At 41.6% G+C, this 21,525-nt stretch overlaps 1 protein-coding gene across 14 annotated transcripts in view; it reads left to right on the top strand.

Moving 5' to 3' along the window:
* Nucleotides 1-21,525, top strand: part of Dlgap1 (DLG associated protein 1) — a 758,966-nt gene that overhangs the window by 588,950 nt on the left and 148,491 nt on the right. For all 14 annotated transcript variants that reach the window (XM_063231907.1, XM_063231906.1, XM_063231905.1 and 11 more), the window contains one exon: nt 19,328-19,505. In XM_063231907.1, coding sequence (XP_063087977.1) covers nt 19,328-19,505 — 178 coding nt within the window. The remainder of the gene's footprint in view (nt 1-19,327; nt 19,506-21,525) is intronic.

Here is a 21,525-nt window from a genome sequence, read left to right as displayed (position 1 = left end):
GGAGCCCCGTGGAGAAGTGGTCACTGGGGCTGAGCCTTTGGAGGATGTGTCTCTTCTTAGAGTTCCTAAACTAATGAACGCACGCTTCCCTCGATATTCCGCTTCCTGGCCACCAGAAAGCAAAGGCCTTTGCTCCACACGCCCTTCTCTGTCATGTTCCTACTTTGGAATCAGCCAGCCCTGAACTGAAACTTCTGCAACTGTGAGCCCAAATTAACTTTTTCTCCCTTAAATTACGGGTGTCAAGAATTTTGTCCCAGAGCTGGAAAAGCTGACTGATACACAGTAGTTCAGACTGATAAGAATTTAGTTTCAAAAGTATATAGAACCTTGGCTCCACCACAGCTTCCTGCCCTCCTCTTCTGTGTGCATCTGTGGTTGTATGGATTTCCCCCTTTATGCTGACACAGACCATCAGTTTTAATTCAGTGCTTATGCATTTATTTCAGTAAGTTAGGAGAAAAGTTTCAAAACTAGGTGGTTACAGTTTTTTATGCTTCTCTGTATAATTATGGTTATTGTGATCTCTGTTTCCTTTCTGCTAACCTGCAGGACTCACTGTCATATTTAGTGCAGGACAGTTCTGCTGGTGATGAATCCTCTCCATCTCCATCGTCTGCTGAATATCTTGATTTCTTCTTGTTTTTCAAAAATACTTTTCCTAGTATAGACCTCTTGGCCGCAGGCTGTCTCTTTCAGCATCTTCAGTATTTCATCTCAGTGTCTTCTGGTTCTGTTGTTCATGGAAAGGCAGCTTTTGATCTTACCATGATCTCTCAGACAAAGTGAGTTATTTTTCTCTATTTTGTCTCAAGATTTCGTGTTTGACTTTCGAATCTTTGACTGGGATATGGCAAAGTGTTGAGCTCACTGAATTTATTACACTTAGTGTTGTTTGACTTGATGGATGTGTGGATTATGGTTTCCATCAAATTTGGGAAATTTTTGAGCATTACTTCTTTGATATATTTTTACCCTTTTTTCCTTGCTCTCTTCTTCTGGAGCTCCCACTACACACATGTTGGAGGGTTGGTTGGGGCCTTGTTTGTTCTCTTTGTTCTATTCTTTCTGTTCTTCAGACTCTATAATCTCTCTCTGCCAATCTTAAAGTTTACTGGTCTTCAGCCAGCTCAAATCTGCTTGTGAGTTCTTCAGTGAGCTTTTAATTTTAGTGATTTAGTTATTATTAAGGAGAATTTTTCAGATTGCAGTATGTATTTTTTATTATAATTATTCAGCTCATATCATAAAATTGTTATTATTATTTTTGAACTCCAGAATTAATGAAGACATTTTTATAGCTGCTTATTTGATGGCATTCTCTGTTTGGTAATACGTGGTTTTTATTACTTTCTTCTGAATCTTTGTCCGTAGTTTTCTTTAGTTCTTTAACAATATCTATGACATTTAAATTTTATTAAGTTCAATGTCTTAGACGCCCTCAATGTTTCTCTATTAGTCCTTTTCCCCTGGGTGTGACCCCACTTTTATTTCATGCTGCTGTTGAACATTGTGCATTTGAGATGACAGATTAGCTACTCTTGAATCAGAGAGCCCTCCATTGCTTTTGGTTTTTGACACCTTATAATTAAAAAAAAAAACATATACGGATGGTCACACAGAGAAAATATATGACTTAATTGATTATTGTAAGAGGAACCTTCTTGAAACTGGCACACAGCTCAAAATCGGGCTTCCCCAGCTACTCCCGTCTTCTTCTATTTTTTTTTAAACACAGCCGTTTTTTTATTGGTATTGGGGATCGAACTCATGACCATGTGCTTGCAAGGCAGGCACTTATGCTGCTGAGCTAAATCCCCAGCTTCTTGCTGTGCCTGTCTTCTTCTAAAAAGAAGCTGCTATCCTGATATTTATGACAATCACCCCCTCACATCTATTTGTCACCCATTTTCTAGACACCATTCCTCACCCTGCCTATTTCTTTATTTTGACATACATTTTGAGCTTCTTACTCTACATATTTCACTCTCCACGTTTCTTTTCATCATTGAGACAGTTTTAGTTTGGTTGACTTTTCACCCTGCCACTTCTTTTTTTTTTTCAAGACTTTCCTGAACTGATTCTCTAGATTCAGTACCCCCAGGGATGTGCTGCCACCAGCATCTCTACTTTCTCTTTTTTATTTATTTTTTATTCTTGCTTTTATTTTAAAGTCTGGATTCTTTAGATTTGCCCTGGGGTCACCATAGTTCAGAGATCAACCCTTGATTGGTCAGCATGTACCTGCAGCCAGTAAATCCTCCTTTTGCCAAGGACATCTGCATCCCAAGACAGGCATTCAAATCTCAAAAAGCAACAGATCCGCCCAGGTTTTACTTCCTGCCTACTCAGGCAGTCACTGAGCCCCTTCCCTGTCTGGTGGCTCCCAGGCCTGCACTCCTCCTGTGAGAGCAGGATGCCTCTTCAGCCCTCTGCAAGATGTAAAGATTTAACATCCTCCACTGCCGTCAGAATTGCCGGGTCGCTCTTAAATTCTGGGCCAGAATTGTGCTTGCCCCAAACTACAGGCTCAGGTAGCTATGATGTTAATAAATTTAATGAAGAGCTACTATTTTCTATAACAACAAATAATAGGAAGCAGGGAGACAGATCTTTTGCTAAGGAAGGGAAACCAGGAGGGAGGGAGAGGAGATGAAAAAGAATGAAGACGCTGTGTGCATGGACCGGCTCCCCACGCGAGTACCGTCATTGTGCACCACAGACACGGACTAATCAAAAGCGAAGGAAACCCGGGGAGTGGGGTTTTCCCACCCGTGAGCTTGCGGACAGATCACCTGGCACCAGGGCCCAGAAGAGGAGCTGTGAGAACAGTAAACTATTGACTGTTGTCCGCTGGCCTCCAGAAAGACACATCACCTCTGTGCTTGTGGGGCTGCCATCTGTCAACAGCTATTGTGCCAGAGCTTGGGGAGCTGCAAAACGGGAGGACCCCCCAAGTCAAAGTGCCACAGACCCCGCTGTGTTTACCTACACTCAGTATTTTTTTTTTTCTGGGATGACTTTGTTTGTTCTCTACTTTTGGTTTCCTAAGTTCAGGAATGGTTGACCTGGGTAGTTTTGCCAACACAGTCACTGAATTGTACCCTGCCTTTCCAAAGGTCCCATCCCGATGTAAATTTTCTTGCTATTTTCCCTTGAATATTATCTTCTATAAAGCTTTTAAATGCAAACACAAAATTATGTACCTGATTGTGCATCAGCAGCATAGTCAAAATACACAAATAAGGGTAAGTGAAGCCAATGTCCCTCAGCAGGTGAGAGGACATACTGTGGTGTGTGCCCATATGGTGGAATGCTACTCGCCATACAAACGAATCAAGTATCAGCAGGTGCTGCAACCTGGGTGGGTCCTGAGAAACAACATGTGGCGTGAAAGAAGGCAGATGCAAAAAGCCGCGGATGCAGTGCACAGAACAGGCGCGGTGTAGAGAGGACAGGTAGATAGACGAGTGGTCTCCTTACGAGTTAGGGTAGGGAGATGTAATGACTAAGTACAAGATGGCTTGGGGGAGGATTGGATCATGAAAAAGGCCTAACGTAGATCATAGTTATGGTTACAAAATTCCACGAATACACTAGAAACTATAGGAGACACCTCCAGTGTCTCCCCTTGAATGCAAAGCAATTACTGCAACTTTGATTCTTTGGAGACTTACTTTGTTATGCTGATATGTAGAGAGCTGGCGATGATATTACCTTCTCTCTTCAATTGGCTCTAAGCATTGTAAATAAGGCTAGCCAGGCCCTGGTATATAATCCCTAAAGTCATCAGACAGTCTCCTGTTTCCTACCATGGTGTGTTCTCCGTAAAGAATACGAGTACAGCCAGCGGAATGTTAGAGCTAATAGCTCTGGGAATGTCAACTGGGGAGGAGCCTCAAAGTGAAGAGTCTAGGACTCCCCAGGGCACAAGAGTTTGCATATCAGAAACCAAGCCACAGCCTCCCAAAACAATTCAGTTGCTACCTTGATTGGATTATGTGAATTGATCCTTCTGCATATCTTTTTCTCTGCAATTTGCAGAGATGCTTTTCTTCCCACCTGACCAGCCAGCTCAAGTTACTCATGCAGTTCCCGCCATCCTCACTGTCACTCATCCCTGAGCCTCCCCCCTTCTTCACAAGATAATAAATTCTGGGAGAGGCCTAGGACCAGGGCCTTTGTCCACCCATCCTCACAGGGATGGATTTAGGACCCCTTGGCTGCCCTTGATTTGGAATAGGTCTTTACTCTCACTGTGGGTTGCATGGTGATGGTAGATTGGAATTAACTTGCTGGGATTCCAGTAACATCTCAATGGGATTACAAATATAACTTTTTGTGTTGTGAGGGAAACTGGAAAAGGGATTACAGTACTTGGATAACTACACTCAATATTTAGGATTACAACAGAAGCTACTGAAGGGCACACTGTAAAAAGATGGATTTTTATGGCATGTAAATTAAGTCACAACAAAGCTTTATAAAAATCTTTTTGGAGATCTATAAGTGAAAAGAGAAAAAAACTGAATACAACCTATCTCAGGTCTAGAACAACGATCACATGAATTACCTTCCTTATTCACTGAATCCACGTGTCATGGAGATTATTCAAGTACAGTGCCTGGTGTAAAAGAAACACTTGACCAAATGCTGTCTTTTATAATTAGTCATTTGAAAGAATTCCGTGTCAGTGTCTCCTCTGTATCAAAATAAGTGCAACGCTGCATTCTAAGGGTTTAAAAGTCTAAAGACTACACAAACATTTTTAAAAATAACTACAGCCATGGGGAGAGGCTAATGTCCTCCACAGAGCTCACACAGAGCGGAGCCGATTCCTGGCAGGAGCCACGGAGGGCTGCTAAAGAGAAATGGTCCGGCTGTGTCCTGACGCCTAGCGACCTGTGAAAAGAGTGAGAGTTCCGTGGGTGGAAAGTGGAGCATGCAGAGTAACTCAAGCAACTGTGAAGAGGAGGGGCCGGCACAGCACACAGCACACAGCACACAGCGCACAGCACACAGGCACGTCGCAGGCAGGACAGTGGAGCAGAGGAGACCTTCCCGGCAGGTTCAGGTGATTCCGGAGAGTTCTAAAGAGAGCACCAAATACCTGGTGGGAAAACAAGTGCCTCATGAGACCATAACATTAGGGGAAATAAATCAGACACGCAGCTTAAGTATCAAGTGGTTTCATGTATGGGAGAACCAAAAAGTATAAATGAATTTAAGAGAAAAAAAATAGAGGGCAGAATCAGGGAGACGGATCTTTTACAAAGAGAAGGAGAAGAAGAAATGGAGGAAGGGAAAGGGAGAGGGAGGGGAAGGGGACGGAGAAAGGGTTAGGATGTGCTCTATGCGTGACCAGCTCCCCACGAGGAGCAAGTTCATGCGGTACTGCAAACAGCAAATTTAAAAAAGAAAAGAAATAATATCTACAGGGAGGAGACGGATGCATTTGAGGCTGCAGGATGGAGGGAGGAGTCTGGCTAGGAAAAGCAAGATGAAGGCTGGACTGAGGAAGTAGTGGGGCCTAAAATGCCCCGGGAAAGCGGAGGCCAAATAGAAGTGTGTACAGAAAGCCAGAATGAGCAGGTGCAACGAGCCCCTGCATTAGGACCATTTACAGGAAGAGACAGAGCAGTCGCATGGATTTCAGACCAGATGGACTGGGGAGATTTGATGCTGTTCACCTCGATGTGGAATACAAGAGCACATAATGTTAAGGAGGAGGACATATATTCACTTGGGATCATGATGAGTTTGAGGTACCTGTGGAATGTTTCAGGTAGAAATTTCATTCTGAGGTTAGCTTTGGATTTCAGGAGAGAGCTATGGGCCCCAGAGAGATGTGACATTAGTGTAAAGTCAATAATCAGAGGCACTGAGTGGATGAGACTGTCCAAGGAAGAGATATAAAGAAAGAAGAAAAACCACTGTGGCATCTTAGGGAGGAAAATCATGGCAGGGCAAGGCAGAGAAAGAGGGACCCAAAGGAGCGTCCAGGTGAGATTTCCCAAGAAATAAAATATGGAAGAGAATGGAAGCAAAGTCTGAAGGCAAAGGTTCCCTTTAAATCACCTTCTAAACCAGATGTGGTGGCGCACACCTATAATCTCAGCACTGAGAAGGCTGAGGCAGGAGGAGCACTGCAAGATCGAAGCCAGCCTGGACTATAAAGTGAGCTCAAGGCCAGCCTGCACCACACAGTGAAACTTTGTCTCAAAAAAGCCAAAAAATAAAGTAAAAAATAGATCACTTTCTCAGAGAAGAAGGGAGTCAGGGAGGGAGAGGGCAGGGTCAGGAAGGGAGCACCGAGGGGTGGGAGATGTCTGCACGTGTTGTTCACATAGCCAGATCTGCCAAGGCGAAACCCATCATTCCATGGAACTAGCATGCATTAACAAAAACATAACCTTCAATAATACATAGATTTTTGAAGCCATGCTTTCTTTATCTGTAGAGAGATATGAACAATTGCAAGATGTTTAATAAATGTCCAGGATCATCATAAGCCAGAAATAACTCAAGAGGCACCATTCAAATAAACAGCTTTAACAGAAGTCACTGTTTTGTAAGAGCTATAAAGACATTACACAGAAAGCCGCTGAGACTTGAGTTGGACTCAGTTTACCAAAGCAGATGGATGAATGAAACACTCTGTGTTTGCGTCTCTGAAGCCAGTAGGTACACACTGCCATCACTCAGTGCTGCTCTCCGCACCCCAGCACAAAGCCGCTGGGTTAAACCATGAACCGAGGACGAGCACCAAGACAGCAGAGTGGAAGAGGCAGAAAGCCTCTCTGAGCATTGCGGTTCAGATGCCAAAATATAGCAATGGGAGGAAGACAAGGAGGGAAGTGGGTCCCCTGGACCCAGGAAGGATCTGAAGTGAGAACTGAAGCCCACAGAGAGAGTGAAGAGAGAAACTTCAATGAAGAAGGTGGGGGTAACCAGCAGTGCCTTCCCCCTGAGATGGGACTCACTGTGCAAGAGGAGTGCTTTGCCCTTGCAGACACATGGTGGCTGCTGGTGACCCCAGAGTCCTCCACAGAGAGAAGCAGCAGTGGAGGGGAACAGTGGACATAGAAGACTGCACCAGCTGGACATGAGTGCTGAGGGCTCAGTGGGAAAGAGCTCGGCCAGGAGCTATCCAGGAGATGGGCCGGCCGAAATCAGGACTCCGAGTGGCTGCTGGCTCCATCTAGCGGCTCCCAGATGGGCTCAGGCCCACAGAAGGTGTGCAGATGTCTGCACAGAGCAGAATGCTTCTGCTCTCAGTCAGCAGGTGCCCGCTCACTGTGATTATCCATTGCCCCGCCAAACACCTCCTGCTGACTTGCTGGGACAGACAGACACAGCCTGGGACTCTGTCTGCACACATGGTCTACTAGGGACAGCAGAGACAAACCTGAAAGTAGACTTTTTCTTCTTTCTCTCATTGTTTTTGAGGGAGAGGGGATTCTGATTTTGTTTTTGGTTTTTTGTTGTTGTTGTTGTAATTTTTTGGGGTGGCAGGGGATTCTCCATCATTCGATCATGTTTGTATATGAGTGTGAATGTGGTTTCTAGCCTCTGTGTGGTTGCAGTTCGGTTCTGTTCCTCTTTTTATCTCTTCCTTCTCTCTTTCCCTCCAGTCTTCTGCACCACTTTCCCAAAGTTACCAGGATCCCTCTTTGTCCTCCAGCCTTACTTCTAACCTCTTTCTCTTCTTCTACTTCTGTATATTTGCCCTAACTCCTTTTAAGTTTTAACCCCGAGGGAAAAAATTGACATATTAAGGACTCATATACCACATATAATTTTCTTATTTGTTTTAGATTTTGTTATGTAGCCAAAAATCTAGTTCATTTGATTAAAGATAGCAAAGTAATGGTTATCAGACCATAGTGTAGTGAAAAAGGCAAAAGAAGCCACTAGAACTTCACAAACACTTGGAAATTAAATAGCACCCTCCTGAAAAACCAATAGATCACAACTGGAATTAAAGAACAAATTAGACACTTCCTAGAATTAAATGGCAATGACTACAGCATACCAGAACCAAAAAGCCATGATGAAAGCAGTCCTAAGAGGGAAATATATGACAATAAGTACCCATATCAGGAAAAGAGAGAAATCACAAATAAACAACTTAATGGTGAGCCTCTTTCTAGACTGCTGGGAAAAAAGAACTGGCTAAACCAAAGGTTCATACAAGGGAGGAAATTATAAAGATCAGAGCAGAAAGCAATGCACTGGAGACTAAGAAAACAGTACAAAGAATCAATGAATTTAAGAGTTGGTTCTTTGAAAGATTAAATAAAATCAACAAACCCTTAACCAAACTTATCCAAAAAATGAAAGAAAAGACTCAAATCCATGCAATTAGGAATGAAAAGTGTAAAATCACAACTGACTCTGCAGGCCTCCAGAAGATCATCTATACCTACTTTGAAAACATGTATTCTAATAAAGTAGAAAATGTAGAAAAAATAGGTGAGTCCAAGATCCATATGAACTACCAAAATTGAATCAAAAAGATATAAAAACCCTAAATAAACATATCAATCAATGAAATTGAATATATAATTAAAAACTTACCAAAAAGTAAAGCGCAAGCCCTGACAGATTCACTGCTGAATTCTACAAGAATTTAGAGAAGACCTAACACCACTACTTTTCAAACTCTTTAATGAAGTTGAAAGGGAACTAATACTCCCCAAATTCATTCCTGGAAGCAAATATGCCCCCAAAACTGGAGAAGGATCCAACTAAGAAAGAGAACTACAGGTCAATCTCATAATGAACATACATGAAAAAAATCCTCAATAAGATACTGGCCAGTAGAATGCAGCAAATCATCAAGAAGGTTATACACCATGACCAACTTGGACTCATCCCAGGGATGTAGGGATGGTTCAACATATATAAATCAACAAATGTAATATACCTTATTAACAGAACCAAGGACAAAAACTATATGACCAGCTCAATAGATGCAGAATAAAACCTTTGACAAAGTCCAGCACCCATTCATGATAAAAACCCTACTGAAAATTGTAATGGATGGTCTTTATCTCAGTCTGATAAAAGCCACCTATGACAGACTAATAGTCAACATCATACTAAATGGACAAAAACTGAAATCTTTCACTGTAAAATCAGGAACAAGACAAGGATGTCCACTATCACCACTCCCATTCAGTACAGTCCTGGAAACTTTAGCCAAGCAATTAGACAAGAAAGAAAAATAAAAGGAATGATAGGCAATGAAGAAGTTAAACTATCATTATTCACAGATGACAGGTTACTTTATACAGAAGACCCCAAAAACTGCACCAAAAAACTGCTAGATTTAATAAACAAATTCAGTAGCATAGCTGGATACAAAGTCAATGCTCAAAAGCAATAGCCTTCCTGTACACAAATAGCAAATTTACTGAGAGAGAAATTGGGGAAACACCTAGGAATCAATCTAATGAAGGATGTAAAAGACCTCTACATTGATCCTTTGCTCTTGAATAGAACGATCCAACACAGTGAAAATGCCCATACTTTCAAAACTTTTATACAGATTTAATGCAACTCCAATCAAAATTCTAACAGCATATCTCACAGAATTACAGAAACAATCCTAAAGTTCATTTGGAAGCAGAAGAGACCTAGAATAACAACGACAATTCTGAGCAACAAAGGCATGACAAGGACATCACAATCCCTGACTCAGAAGGATTCTACAAAGCTACTGCGATAAAAACAGTGTGGCACTGGCAAAAAACAGGCCCAAAGATCAATGGAACAGATTAGAAGATGCAGAAACAACTCCTGACATACTCAGCCTCCTTACTTTGACAAAGGGTCCAAATACATTTACTGGAAGGAAGATAACCTCTTTAATAACTAGAGCTGGGAAGGCTGACTCTGCACATGACAAAGATTAAAACTAGACTCATATCTTTCACCATGCATTATATTAAATTTGAAATGGATCAGCGATCTAAATATTAAAACAGAAATATCAAACCTGCTGGAGGATACAATAGGTAAAACTCTTGAAAACATTGGTATAGGCAAAGACTTTATGAATAAAACCCTAATCATAAAGGAACTATCACAAAGAATCAACAACTGAGACCTCATCTTTTTAAAAAAGCTTTTGCACAGTAAGAGAAACCATCAACAGAGTGAAAAGACAACCCACAGTGTTAAAAAAATTTTTGCCACCTGTCATGGTTTATGTCTGTGTCCCCAGGCCTCACGAGTTTGAATTGTGCATTTGTTATTCGTTCATTGTCTAGTGCTTGGATTGATGGTGTCAGTGCTCCACCCACAAAGGGGTGGAGCCAGGATGTGATGTAATGGCAGGAAGAAAGTGTGTCTTGCTCTTTGCTGGTTCCAGCTTGCTGTTTGCAGCCACCATGAACTGCGGTCCAGCCATGCCCGCCTTTCTTGGAGCCACCTGAGTGTGGACTGAAACCTCCAAAAACTGTAAGAAATAAACCATTCCTTTCCCAACTTGGGCTTCAGATATTTTGTCTCAGCGATGAGCAAAAAGTAACTAAGACACCACCTGTTCCTCAGACAAAAGATTACTATAATTAGCATGATTGGTAAAAGTGTTATGACAAAAACCAAATATGTGCCTTTCCAAAATGGAGCCAAGTTACACAGATAAAGTGTTTCACCCAAGTGCTGTGGAGAAACCTCACATTTGATACAATTTATAAGTCAGAGCCAGGACAGTGGAAAAGAACAAAAATCAGGGTACAGATCATCAGTATCACGGTCCATTAGTGCCACGGACTCTCCTTTCTGCACCAGTGACCTGAAATCACAGAGCATTTCCTTCTCTGGGGAAAAAAATAACCGACCATCGGAAATCACATTTTTAGTCATACAAAAAGGGATCATTTTCTCTTTCGAGACACTTGTGGCTGAAGTGTTACTGCATTTTCTCTTCCTTGCAGAAGCAGCCTCATAATCACCTTGGGGCGTCCATCAGCCCACGTGGCAGTGCATGCACCTAAGGCCAGCACTCTGCAGGCTGAGGCTGGAGAATCACAGTGAGCTGGAGGCCAGCCTGGGATACTTCCTGAGTTCAAAGCCAGCCTGAACTACATAGAGAGACCCTGTCAAAAGAAGGAAAGAAAGAAAGAAAGAAAGAAAGAAAGAAAGAAAGAAAGAAAGAAAGAAAGAAAGAAAGAAAGAAAGAAAGAAAGAAAAAAAGAAAGAAAGAAAGAAAGAAAGAAAGAAAGGATCATGAAAGGGGACTCAGTGGGCTAAAAAGATCAAAGATCTCACTTTTGTTTGAAAGAACCAGAAAAAGTTATAACTTTTATAAGTCATTGAGGAAAAAGAGTAGAATAGATGGGCATTGTCTTACTAGGCCAACTGGGAAAAGGATCCATCACCAAGCCAACACTTCCTCGCTCTAGCAAACCCCCTTTCTGTGAGGGTACAGGCAGGGTGCCCAGCACCCTGGTCTGTGTTTGCTGATGGCTAAGGGGCTAAGCTAAGAGTCAGTTTCCTCAGACTCAGTGCGTTGTTAAAGTAGGCTTTGTTTCACCAGGAAAGACTCACCAAGAGAGAGAGCTCTTTGATGTCTTCTGAAGTACTCCGCACTGTGAAACTTTGGAATTACGCCTATTTCATAACAAGTCATGGGATGACTGCTTGTCCAATCACACCTCATTTCCCCATTTCAGCCAGCACACACTTTATTTTTCAAAACAGCAGACTTTCACTTCTTCTTTAGAAGATACCAACTTGCAAAACAGCCGCCCTGCTAGCCACTAGGAGTAGCATCATTATTTATGCTGGCAACAGGCTCACTCCGGGCCAGGCTGCACAACGGCCAGGGAAATACATTTGTCATCTAGCTTTTCCGGACTGAGAGGAAGTGAGCTTCACGTTAGGGATGCCTCAAACTAGAGCTCTCTTTTTCCAAAAACCATCTGTAAGAGAAAGTGCATTTTTCAGTTTGTTGGTTGGAATTTTTTGACACAGGCATTTCTAAAGGGACCCAGCATGAACCACCTTAAATAATAAGCACATAACACTTAGGAATACCTGCATGGCTTGGCAGCGGTAGATTCATGTTCAAGAGCGATGTGAAAATGCATGAGGCACTGAGCAATTTCTTGTTTGTAACAGTAAAAGGCACAAGAGATTTGCCTTGGATCTTGCATCCTACATCTATTTTAATTTGGTTCTTTGCTCTGCAAATGAAAATTAAGCAGTAGCTGCTAATCAAATTCTCAGGTTTTAGTACTTGTGAGGCTATCTTTCTCAGCCATGGAGAAATTCCATACCCGCTCTAAGAAGGGATAGAAGCATACAATGCTACCAAGAGGCGACTTGGACTCTGTTCCATTTGAGGATGGGGACATGGGTGTGATGCCTAAATGTTATTTATAACCAAATTTCTCTAATTACGAATGAGATCAAGCATCCTGCTCTGTGTATGGTAGCAAGTAATTCTATTTTCCTGTGGATTTATGTATTTAATTTCCTGTGGCTATTTCTTTACAGCCTTTGCTTGTTTTTATTAATCACATTACAGTAAGTCCACTTTGGAGACTATGACATAGTCTCTTTTTGTTGTGCTGCGTACTGTAGCATGTATGTTTATAAGTCTATTTTTTAACAAACACTGTTTGTAAGAAAACAGTGTTGACAGTGTTTCTGGCTGAACAAAAGTTTAAAGTTTTGGGGCTGGGGATTTAGCTCAGTGGCATAAACACCTGCCTGGTAAGTGTAAGGTGGTGAGTTCGATCCCCAGTACCAAAAAAAATTTTTCTGTGTTCTTTCACATATCAGTCATCCCCTCATGGCTTATAGATTTAACATATGCTTCTAAAATCTTTCTTTGTGATACTCCTTTGCCTATGGTTTTATAGCATGTATTTTTATAATACTCTGGTAACTTTTTAAGCTCTTAGATATAGAAATTAAGATTATGGTGCCATGCTGTTTTCATATGTGCAGAGTTGAGAGCTGCTGAAAGCCATTCCCTGTAGACCAGGTGGACAGCTCTCCTTGAAAGCAGAACTATTACCTCTGCACTACTTAAACCAGGCGCTGGCTCCATGCACAGAGCAGGCTGTGCTATTTCCGTCTCCTTTCAATTGGCTCTAAGAGATGCAAATAAGGCCAGCTAAGGTGCTGATATGTGATCTTTAAGGCCAATGGACAATTTTCTGTTTCCTTGCATTGCGTTCCCTGTCAAAGAGTTGAACGCAGAAGGATGGCAGAGCTAGTCAGCTCCAGGAATGTCAGCTGAGTAGAGCCTCAATAGTTTATTAGAGGCTCTGACTTCCTGGGGTACAAAAGTTTACATATCAGAAACTGAAGCAGCAGCCTCCTAAATTCATTCATATGCTGTCCCAATCGAGTTACCCAGGCTGGTCTTCCTGCATATCTTTCTCCCTGCATACTGCAGAGTTGTCTGCTCTCCAGCAGGCCAGCTCAGCTCACCTTGCTCACGTAATTCCCGCCATCCTCACTGCGACTCATCCTCAAGCCACCCCCTTCTTCATGAGATAATGAATTCTGGGAGACACCTAGGATCATCTTGCCTGTATGTCCTCACTTGGAACAGACTTAGGACCCTTGGCTGCCCATAACTTTGAATGTGTATTAGTGTCTTTACTCTAGCCATGGGTTGTATTGGAAGTAGTAGATTAAAATTAACCTGCGGGATTCCAATAATGTCTTGATGGGATTACAAATACAACTTTCCAGATTGTGAGGAGGACTAAAAAAGGGATTACAATATTTGGATTATAACAGTCAATATCTGGATTACAGTACTCACCTTGCTTCCTTATCTCTTTTAATCATTTTTGGTTTGAAGTTCACATTGTCTGCAAACAGTACAGCTACCCTGCTTTTTTCTGGGTTCCTGTTACATGGAATACTGTTTTCCATCCTTTGACTTTTGGTCTATGCATTTCTTTTTGAGCTAAATGTGTTTCTCACATACAGCATATTGTGGGATCTTGTTTCCTGATCCATTCTGCAAGTCTGTTTCTTTTAATTGGTGAATCGAGGCCATTTACATTTATGGTAATACCCGATATGTATTGGCTTGTCTTTGTCGTGTTATTTCCCTGCCCTTGGTTCCCTGCTTTCCCCTTCAGTTTAACTGTTTGCCCTGCTTTGTGATTTCTTTCTGTTGCATTCTTGGAATTGTGGTCATTTTTGTCACTTTCTAGACTATTTTTCAATACCGGTCATAGTGTTGGTTTGGTGTTCATGAATTTCTTTGGTTGTCCTTTGCCGTGGAAGTATCTCATTTCCCCATTAATTCTGAAAAATAGTTTTGCAGTCTGTGTTAAAAGATGTTTTCTTTTAGACCTTAAAGTACTTCATGCCAAGTACTTCTTACCTTGAGAGTCTGTGCTGAGAAGTCTGCAGTGGTTCTTATGGGCTTTCCCTTATAGTGATCTGTTTCTTTTCTCTAACAGCTTTTAATATTCAGTTCTTGTGCTGAATTTATGAGATCTTGATCATTATATGTCTTGGTGTAGATTTATTTTATTTATGGCTAATTGGGATTCCATATGCCTCACTTAAGTGCATGTCAGATTATTTTTGCATGCTAGGTAAATTTTCTGCTGTTATTTCTGCAAATGGTTTTTTAATGTCATTCGTTTTGGTTCCTGGTTTGCCACTGACATCATTTTTTTTTGTACCAGGGGATCAAACTCATGACCTTGTGCTTACCAGGCAAGCACTTGAGCCACTGAGCTAAGTCCCCAACCTGACACCAATTATTCTTATATTATTTTTCTTTGCATCATCTTGTAGCTGTTGAATTGTTTTTTCCTGGTATTTTGTTATTTTCTTTTTTAAAATTTTTATTTAAGGAGAAAAAGAGAAAAAAAAGCAGAAAATGGGTACATCACTAGTTAATGGATTACATATTGTCATCTTAGAAATATTTGTTCAAGTTACAAAATTAAAGTATATAAAGTGGACATTCAAACAGTGAGTCTGCAAACAGTTCTGTTCAATGATCCAACAAAACTCAGTAATATCATTGTCTATCTTATACACTTAAATATACATGCAGTTATATCATTTAGAGCACTTTCTTTGCCTCTCTTTTGTACAATGACTATTACACATTTTGGGTTTTATTATTCCCACAGTTCTTGTTACTTTTTTGGAAGAGAGTAAAACCAAATGTGACGTAACAGAACAGAGTCGGTCAAATCAAAAGGGTGGACATAATAGATAATGTAAAAACATAATACAAGGTGATCAACAATGGTTACCATAATGCCTCCCGCTATCTCAAATAGAATTGCCTATATCATCAGTTATAATAAAATTGAACAAAACAATAAAGAACAAAACCAAAACATTGGAGACATTACAGGTCTTCAAAAGTAGATAATAGTCAACCAGAATGGGCGTCATAATGAATCCCACTATCTTCACAGCTGTTGCCTAAACTTTCAAACCTGATACTATTATGACGTCGTTTTCTCCAAAATAGCTGTTCTTATCATCCAATCTTCTCTGCCTCATTTCTGTTGAGCTCTTTTTCTGTCATTAGTTGTCAGTTTGTCTTCTTCATTTTGTTTTCTGCTCCATTCATTGTGGCCTCTCTGCCAGTATTTCTGGATTCTTCGTATTTTTCTTTTTTAGAATATCCTGCAGTATTCTCTGTAAAGTTGAATTGGTGGCTGCAAATTCCCCTAGTTCCTCTTTATCCTGGAAGCACCTTGTTTTTTCATCAATTTCCAGGGATAGTTGTGCAGGATATATCAATCTTGGCTGGAGGTTATTATCTTTCAAAGCTTGAATTATTTCCCCCCACGCTCTTCGTGATTTGATGGTTTGTGCTGAGAAGTCTGCTGTAATTCTGATGGGTGTTCCCTTGTAAGTGATCTGTTTCTTGTCTCTGACGGCTTTTAATATTCTGTTCTTATATTGGATTTCTGGTATTTTGATTATTATATGCCTGGGTGTAGCTTTGTTTGGGTTGTAGGTGGCTGGGGTCCTGTATTCCTCATACATCTGAGTATCTTTACCTTTTGTTAAATTAGGAAAATTTTCCTGGATTATTTCTGTGAGTAGCTTTTGTCGTTCATTTGTTTGTGTCCCTACCTCTTCTTTTATGTTCTTAATTCTTAAGTTATAGATCCTCTTATCACTTTCTAGTCTTTGTATTATTGCTGTTTGTTTCTTTGTTATTTTTAAGAAGTTTTTCATTTCATGCTCCCATATTACAAACCTGCCCTCAAGTTCAGATAATCTATCCTTAGTTTCTTTCAAGCTATTATGCCAGTTTTCGATAGAGTTTTTAGTTTCCTGGTAATCTCTTTGAACCTGCTTCACGTATTCTATGTTTTCTCTGTTTTCTCCATCAAACAATTCTCCCCTTTTTTTCTGTTCTTCCATTCCACCATGTTTTTTCTTGGGTGGTGCTTAGCATTTCTCTAACTATTCTGCTTATGTCTTGCTTCAGGTCATTAATAACTTCATTCCTGAACTCGTCTATGAGGCTCTGGAGATAGCGCTTTATGTCTATTGGTGCCGTGCCTGCTATTGCCTGTTTCTCAGGATTGGGGGCTGAGGGGCCTTTCTTGTTGCTCCCTTTTCCCATATTCTTTGTTCCTTATATACAAGCGTATATAGGAGGCCCAGCTTCCTTCCCTTGTCGGCCACAGTCTGGTTCGGTATTTTGTTATTTTCAAGAGGTCTTCCTTTCATGGTCACTAGCCATGATGCTGTCTTCAAGGTCTGAAAGTCCTTGAAGTTTCATTCAGTTTCATTCAAGTTGTTTTGCCAGCTTTTGATGGAGTTTTTGATTTCCTGATGTCTGTTTGAATGTTTCATTCATTCTGTTTGTTTCCTATATTGATCATTCATGATTTCCATCCTCTTCCTGTCATCATCTATTTTCTTGTCTATCTCCACTCTAGATGTGCTGAGCATTTCACTTATAAATATTGACTTTATCGGGAACCCAGCCAAGAGTCCTGATTGTCAGTCTGGAGAATGCAGCAAGAAAAATTAAAAACAGAGCCAAGTATCGTATTCCAACTATGACTGGGAAGTCAGTGTCTCTGGATCCAAGCTCTTCACTCCCAAAGCAGCCACTGTTTATTAGATGTATATGGTGATATGTGGAGCTAGCAAAGGACTACAGTTCATGGAAGACTCTGCCTCTAGAGGGCGCAGATAATCTTATGTTTAGAAGTACCTTGACAAGAGTGTAATCCTGTGACGATTTAAGGCACAGATCATCTTATGCTTAGAAGAGTCAGTGGGAAATCTCAGATGAATGGTACCAATAATCCCAATTCTTCCTTTGATCCCATAGGGAATATGCAAAACCAGTCGCTGTGAATGTGTGGTCCCCAACAGACACTTCTTTTTTAACCTTAGAGAGTATTTCTGATCTGATTTCCTCCCTAGCCTCGTAGATTTGGTTCCTTACTTCCATTGCTATCATTTCAGACATTTCAGGGGTGTGTCTCCCTTCTTCTTCTGTGTTGGTGACTCCTGGACTTGTTCTGGGTGGGCTGGAAGTGTGAGATTGCATTATGCTTCTTTGTTTTGTTATTTTCTGGGTTTCTGGCAAAAGCAAAAAGGCACTGGGAATTCATTGCAGTAAAGTCTATGGGGATTTTTGATGCAACATTATTAACTTTATAGATAAATTTGCAAATTAAATTTTTTTACAAAATTGGGTATTTCTATCAGAAAAACTGTTAAATTCCTTTTTTTCTTTTGCATTTATTCAGACCTTGTTCATTACTTTCCGTGATGTTTTACCAGTTTCTTCATAAAATTCTGGAGCTTCTCATTTTTTATCTCTATTGACTTTACATTTTGTCCAATTGAATGGAATTTTACAATTAAAATTTCTACTTAGCATAGGTAGATGACAGATGGATGAGTGGTTCATGGATAGACAGATATAAATAGATACAGAGCTACTGGCTGCAACTAGAGAAGCCAAAATCAAAAAGAGAGCCACAGGAGAGAAACATATACAAAGAAAACCTTAATACGATACAGAATTCTGGGGCAAGACAATCACTGCTGTTATCTCTTTCCCTAAGATGTTTAGAAAAATGTGAATGGGGAGATTATTTTATGGTCAAAGGGAATTCTAATTGCTCTAATGTCATCAGATCCGGATGGTTTCTCGTCAAAACAGTTCCTTCTGTAAAGAAAGAGGAAACTTTATACATTGGTGATGGGAATGTAAATTAGTACAGGCACTATGGAAAACAGTATAGAGGTCTCTAAAAGCCTAGCCACACTACCTTAGCATTCAGCCATCCTTCTACAAGATATCTTGCAAAGGAAATGAAATTGGCATGTTAGGGAGACTCTTATGTCCCCTTTTTACTCTGGCCCCTTTCCCAGTAGCAAACACGTGGAGTCAAGTTAAATGTCCAGCAGTGGACAGGTGGACAAAGAAAACACAGTGTGTGTATACAGTGGAATATTACTCAGCCATAAAAAGGGAAATTTTGTCACGTGTGACAACACGACTAGAACTGAATAGCATTACATTATGAGAAGTAAACCAGGCCCAGAAAGACAAGTACTGAATGTTCCCACCTAAATGTAGAAGCCTTAAATGGTTAATTTCACAGAAGTGGAGAATAGAACATCAGCAGAGTCTGGGAAGGTTGAGAGGGACAGAGATGGATAGAGGACAGTTAATAGGTGGGAGCTGAGCCAGGACTGCTGAGGTACAGGAGGTGACTATGGCTGAGAGCAGTTGTGTTTCAGAAGAGCTGACAGAGAGGCGTCTGAGCGTTCTGTACAGAGTTGTGCAGGTGTCCGAGTGACGGGGTATACCAGTTACCCCACCGGGACACTGCACACTGTCCACCTGCAGTGATACCCCACTGTCCCCCATAAACACACGTGATTAGTGTTAGCAGTTAGAATTTTTTTATAAGAACCCAAAGTTAAGTAAAGAGCAAAATAAAAGAGAGAGAATAGGAAACAGGCAGGGAGATCTTCCTCAAATGAGAAGGGGACAGAGAGGGGGAGATAAAAAGGATGGGGACGCCCTGCGTCCACGTGCCGACCCCCCCCCCCACCATAGGCCTCATCCTTCTGTATGGCAAATGTGTACTCGTAAAAATAAGTAACAGAATACTTTTCAAAATAATAAAATTTTTAAAAAGAAAGCAAACATGTCGAACTAAAGAGAAAAGTTTCCTGAGGCCACACCGCTGGGAGTCTGGCCATCTGGGCAGCAGCTGTGCTGTTTTCTGGGCGCTTCAGGTGCTGCACAGACCACGGCGGTCTTGTTGCTGCCCGTGTGTGGGACGTGGCTAACCGCATCCCTCGCTGTGCCCTCCAGGATCTCCAATGAGCACTCGCCCAAGCTCCAGATCCGCAGTCACAGCTACCTGAGGGCGGTGAGTGAAGTCTCCATCAACCGGAGCCTGGACAGCCTGGACCCCGCGGGCCTGCTCACGTCGCCCAAGTTCCGCTCCAGGAACGAGAGCTACATGCGCGCCATGAGCACCATCAGCCAGGTGAGCACGAGATCCGGGCAGAGCTGGGGACAGCTGAGTGGAGGGACGTGGGGGCCACTGAGGGTCCAGACCAGAGGCCAGGCAGGTGCCCTCAACAGCTGGCTCCTGGTGTCCTGGTCCAGGAGAGATGGCCCACTGCAGGTGACCAGGCCCAGGAGGGCCCTTGGGAACCCACCAGCACTCAGGCAGGGTCTTGGTGTCCGGAAGGGGCTGGCGCCAAGGTCAGGGTTGTTACATGGACAAAAGACACACACAGGCTGGATCCATCAGCCAGGCCAAGGAAGGGCTAATCATAGGGCACTAGAGCTGGACACAGACCCTCCAGACGGAACTCCGGCTCAGGAAACAGAGGACCCTTTGTGCCCTTCAGCTGGCCCGAGGGAATACTGTGTCCAGCGCTGAACTCCAACCCACCCCTAAGAACCAGCACGGAGCGAGGTCGAAGACTCCATCCAGTGCCCAGCTGTGACACTGCAGGCTGTCCCATGCAAGGGGGCAGAGTGACCTGGGGAGGGGTGGGTGGTAAAGCCATGCTTAGCATGCGTTGGTCCTGGGCTTCCCCATGCAAAACATCAGGGGGTCCTGAGCTCAGGGGCAATGAACCTGGGACCCTTGGAGGAACTGATCCTTAGCTTTCAGAGGCCACCAAAAGACAGAAGGGAAATCCTTCAGAGAGGACACCAGGAAGGATAGCTCTGCCAGGCATGGTGGCTCACACATATAATCCCAGCACTCTGGAGGCTGAAACAGGAGGATCACAAATTCAAGCCCAGCGTAAGCAAATTAGCAATTTACCAAGACCCTGCCTCAAAGCAAAAAATAAAAATAGGGCTGGGAACATAGTGCAGGGTGAAGAACCATAATCCCTGGTATTACCAGAAAAGAGTATTTTTCAAATGAAATGATGTTGGAGGTTCTAAATTTAAATTTACATCATGAGCTTAAAAAATAAGTACTATCCCAACTAATATTAATTAAGCAAAACACTGAGCAAGATTTTCTTTCTTTTTTTTTTTTTTTTTTTTTTTTTGGTACCAGAGATCAAACTCATGACCTCATACTTACTTACTAGGCAGGCGCTTATGCTGCTGAGCTAAGTCCCAGCACTGGGCCAGATTTTTCAAGTAATGCCATTATGAGTATACATAATACCTGTCCCCAAAAGGTTTAGAGTCTCAGAGAGGACTTATGAGAAACAAAAAAATTCTTTCACTAACTTTATCTTTTTACTACCACAAAAACTCTTGGAATTAACCATCAGAGTCTCTGTGCTTAGGAACTTATCTGGTTAACTTTCCAGTTGCTTTATGTCCACATATGACTCCTATAAACACCTGTAAGATATGTAAGTAACCAGATCTTAAATGGGACTTTCCCTGTAACTATATAATTACGAATAAGATCCCAATGTGAAGCACAAAAAGATGATACATTCCCAAGACTTTAAAGAGAAAGCTTCTAGGAATCAGATCTCAGAATGCAAATTTTAACAAATATTCCAAGGACTCTGATAAAAAAGCATTTAATTTAAAGTTTGGAAAATGCCAGCCTAAAGCACGTTCAAAGAATAACAAGTGCTCTGGTTGTATTTTACTGTGCCTAATGAAGTGCGTGCTTTTATAGAGTAGGTTTTGAAAAGAATTATAGAAGATCAGATTTTTAAAAACTATTTCATGTTGTAATTATCATTTCAAATTAATTTATGTCTTAATTTATTTCAAGTACAAATCCTAAGATTCTTCATCTGAAGTTGCAAACTAGAAGCCGATATTTTACCTGGTCAGCTACAGGACTACATCTTTCTTTCTTTCTTTTTTTAAAATTTTTTCCTGTAGTGAGGACTGAGCACAGGCCCTCACACTGAGCTATGGCCCCAGCCTGTCTTTATTTTCAGATGGATCTTGCTAAGCTGCCCGCAATGAATTCAAAGTTCAGCATGCTCCTGCCTCAGCCCACCAGAATGCTGGGATTTCAGGCATGCCCCACCCTGCCTGGAAGTGTCTGAAAAGTAATGTAACTA

The sequence above is a fragment of the Cavia porcellus genome, unplaced genomic scaffold, assembly GCF_034190915.1.
Source record: "Cavia porcellus strain 051 isolate PalLab524CR breed Dunkin Hartley unplaced genomic scaffold, mCavPor4.1 scaffold_20, whole genome shotgun sequence".
Classification (NCBI taxonomy): domain Eukaryota; kingdom Metazoa; phylum Chordata; class Mammalia; order Rodentia; family Caviidae; genus Cavia; species Cavia porcellus.
This window is presented reverse-complemented; position numbering and strand designations above follow the sequence as displayed.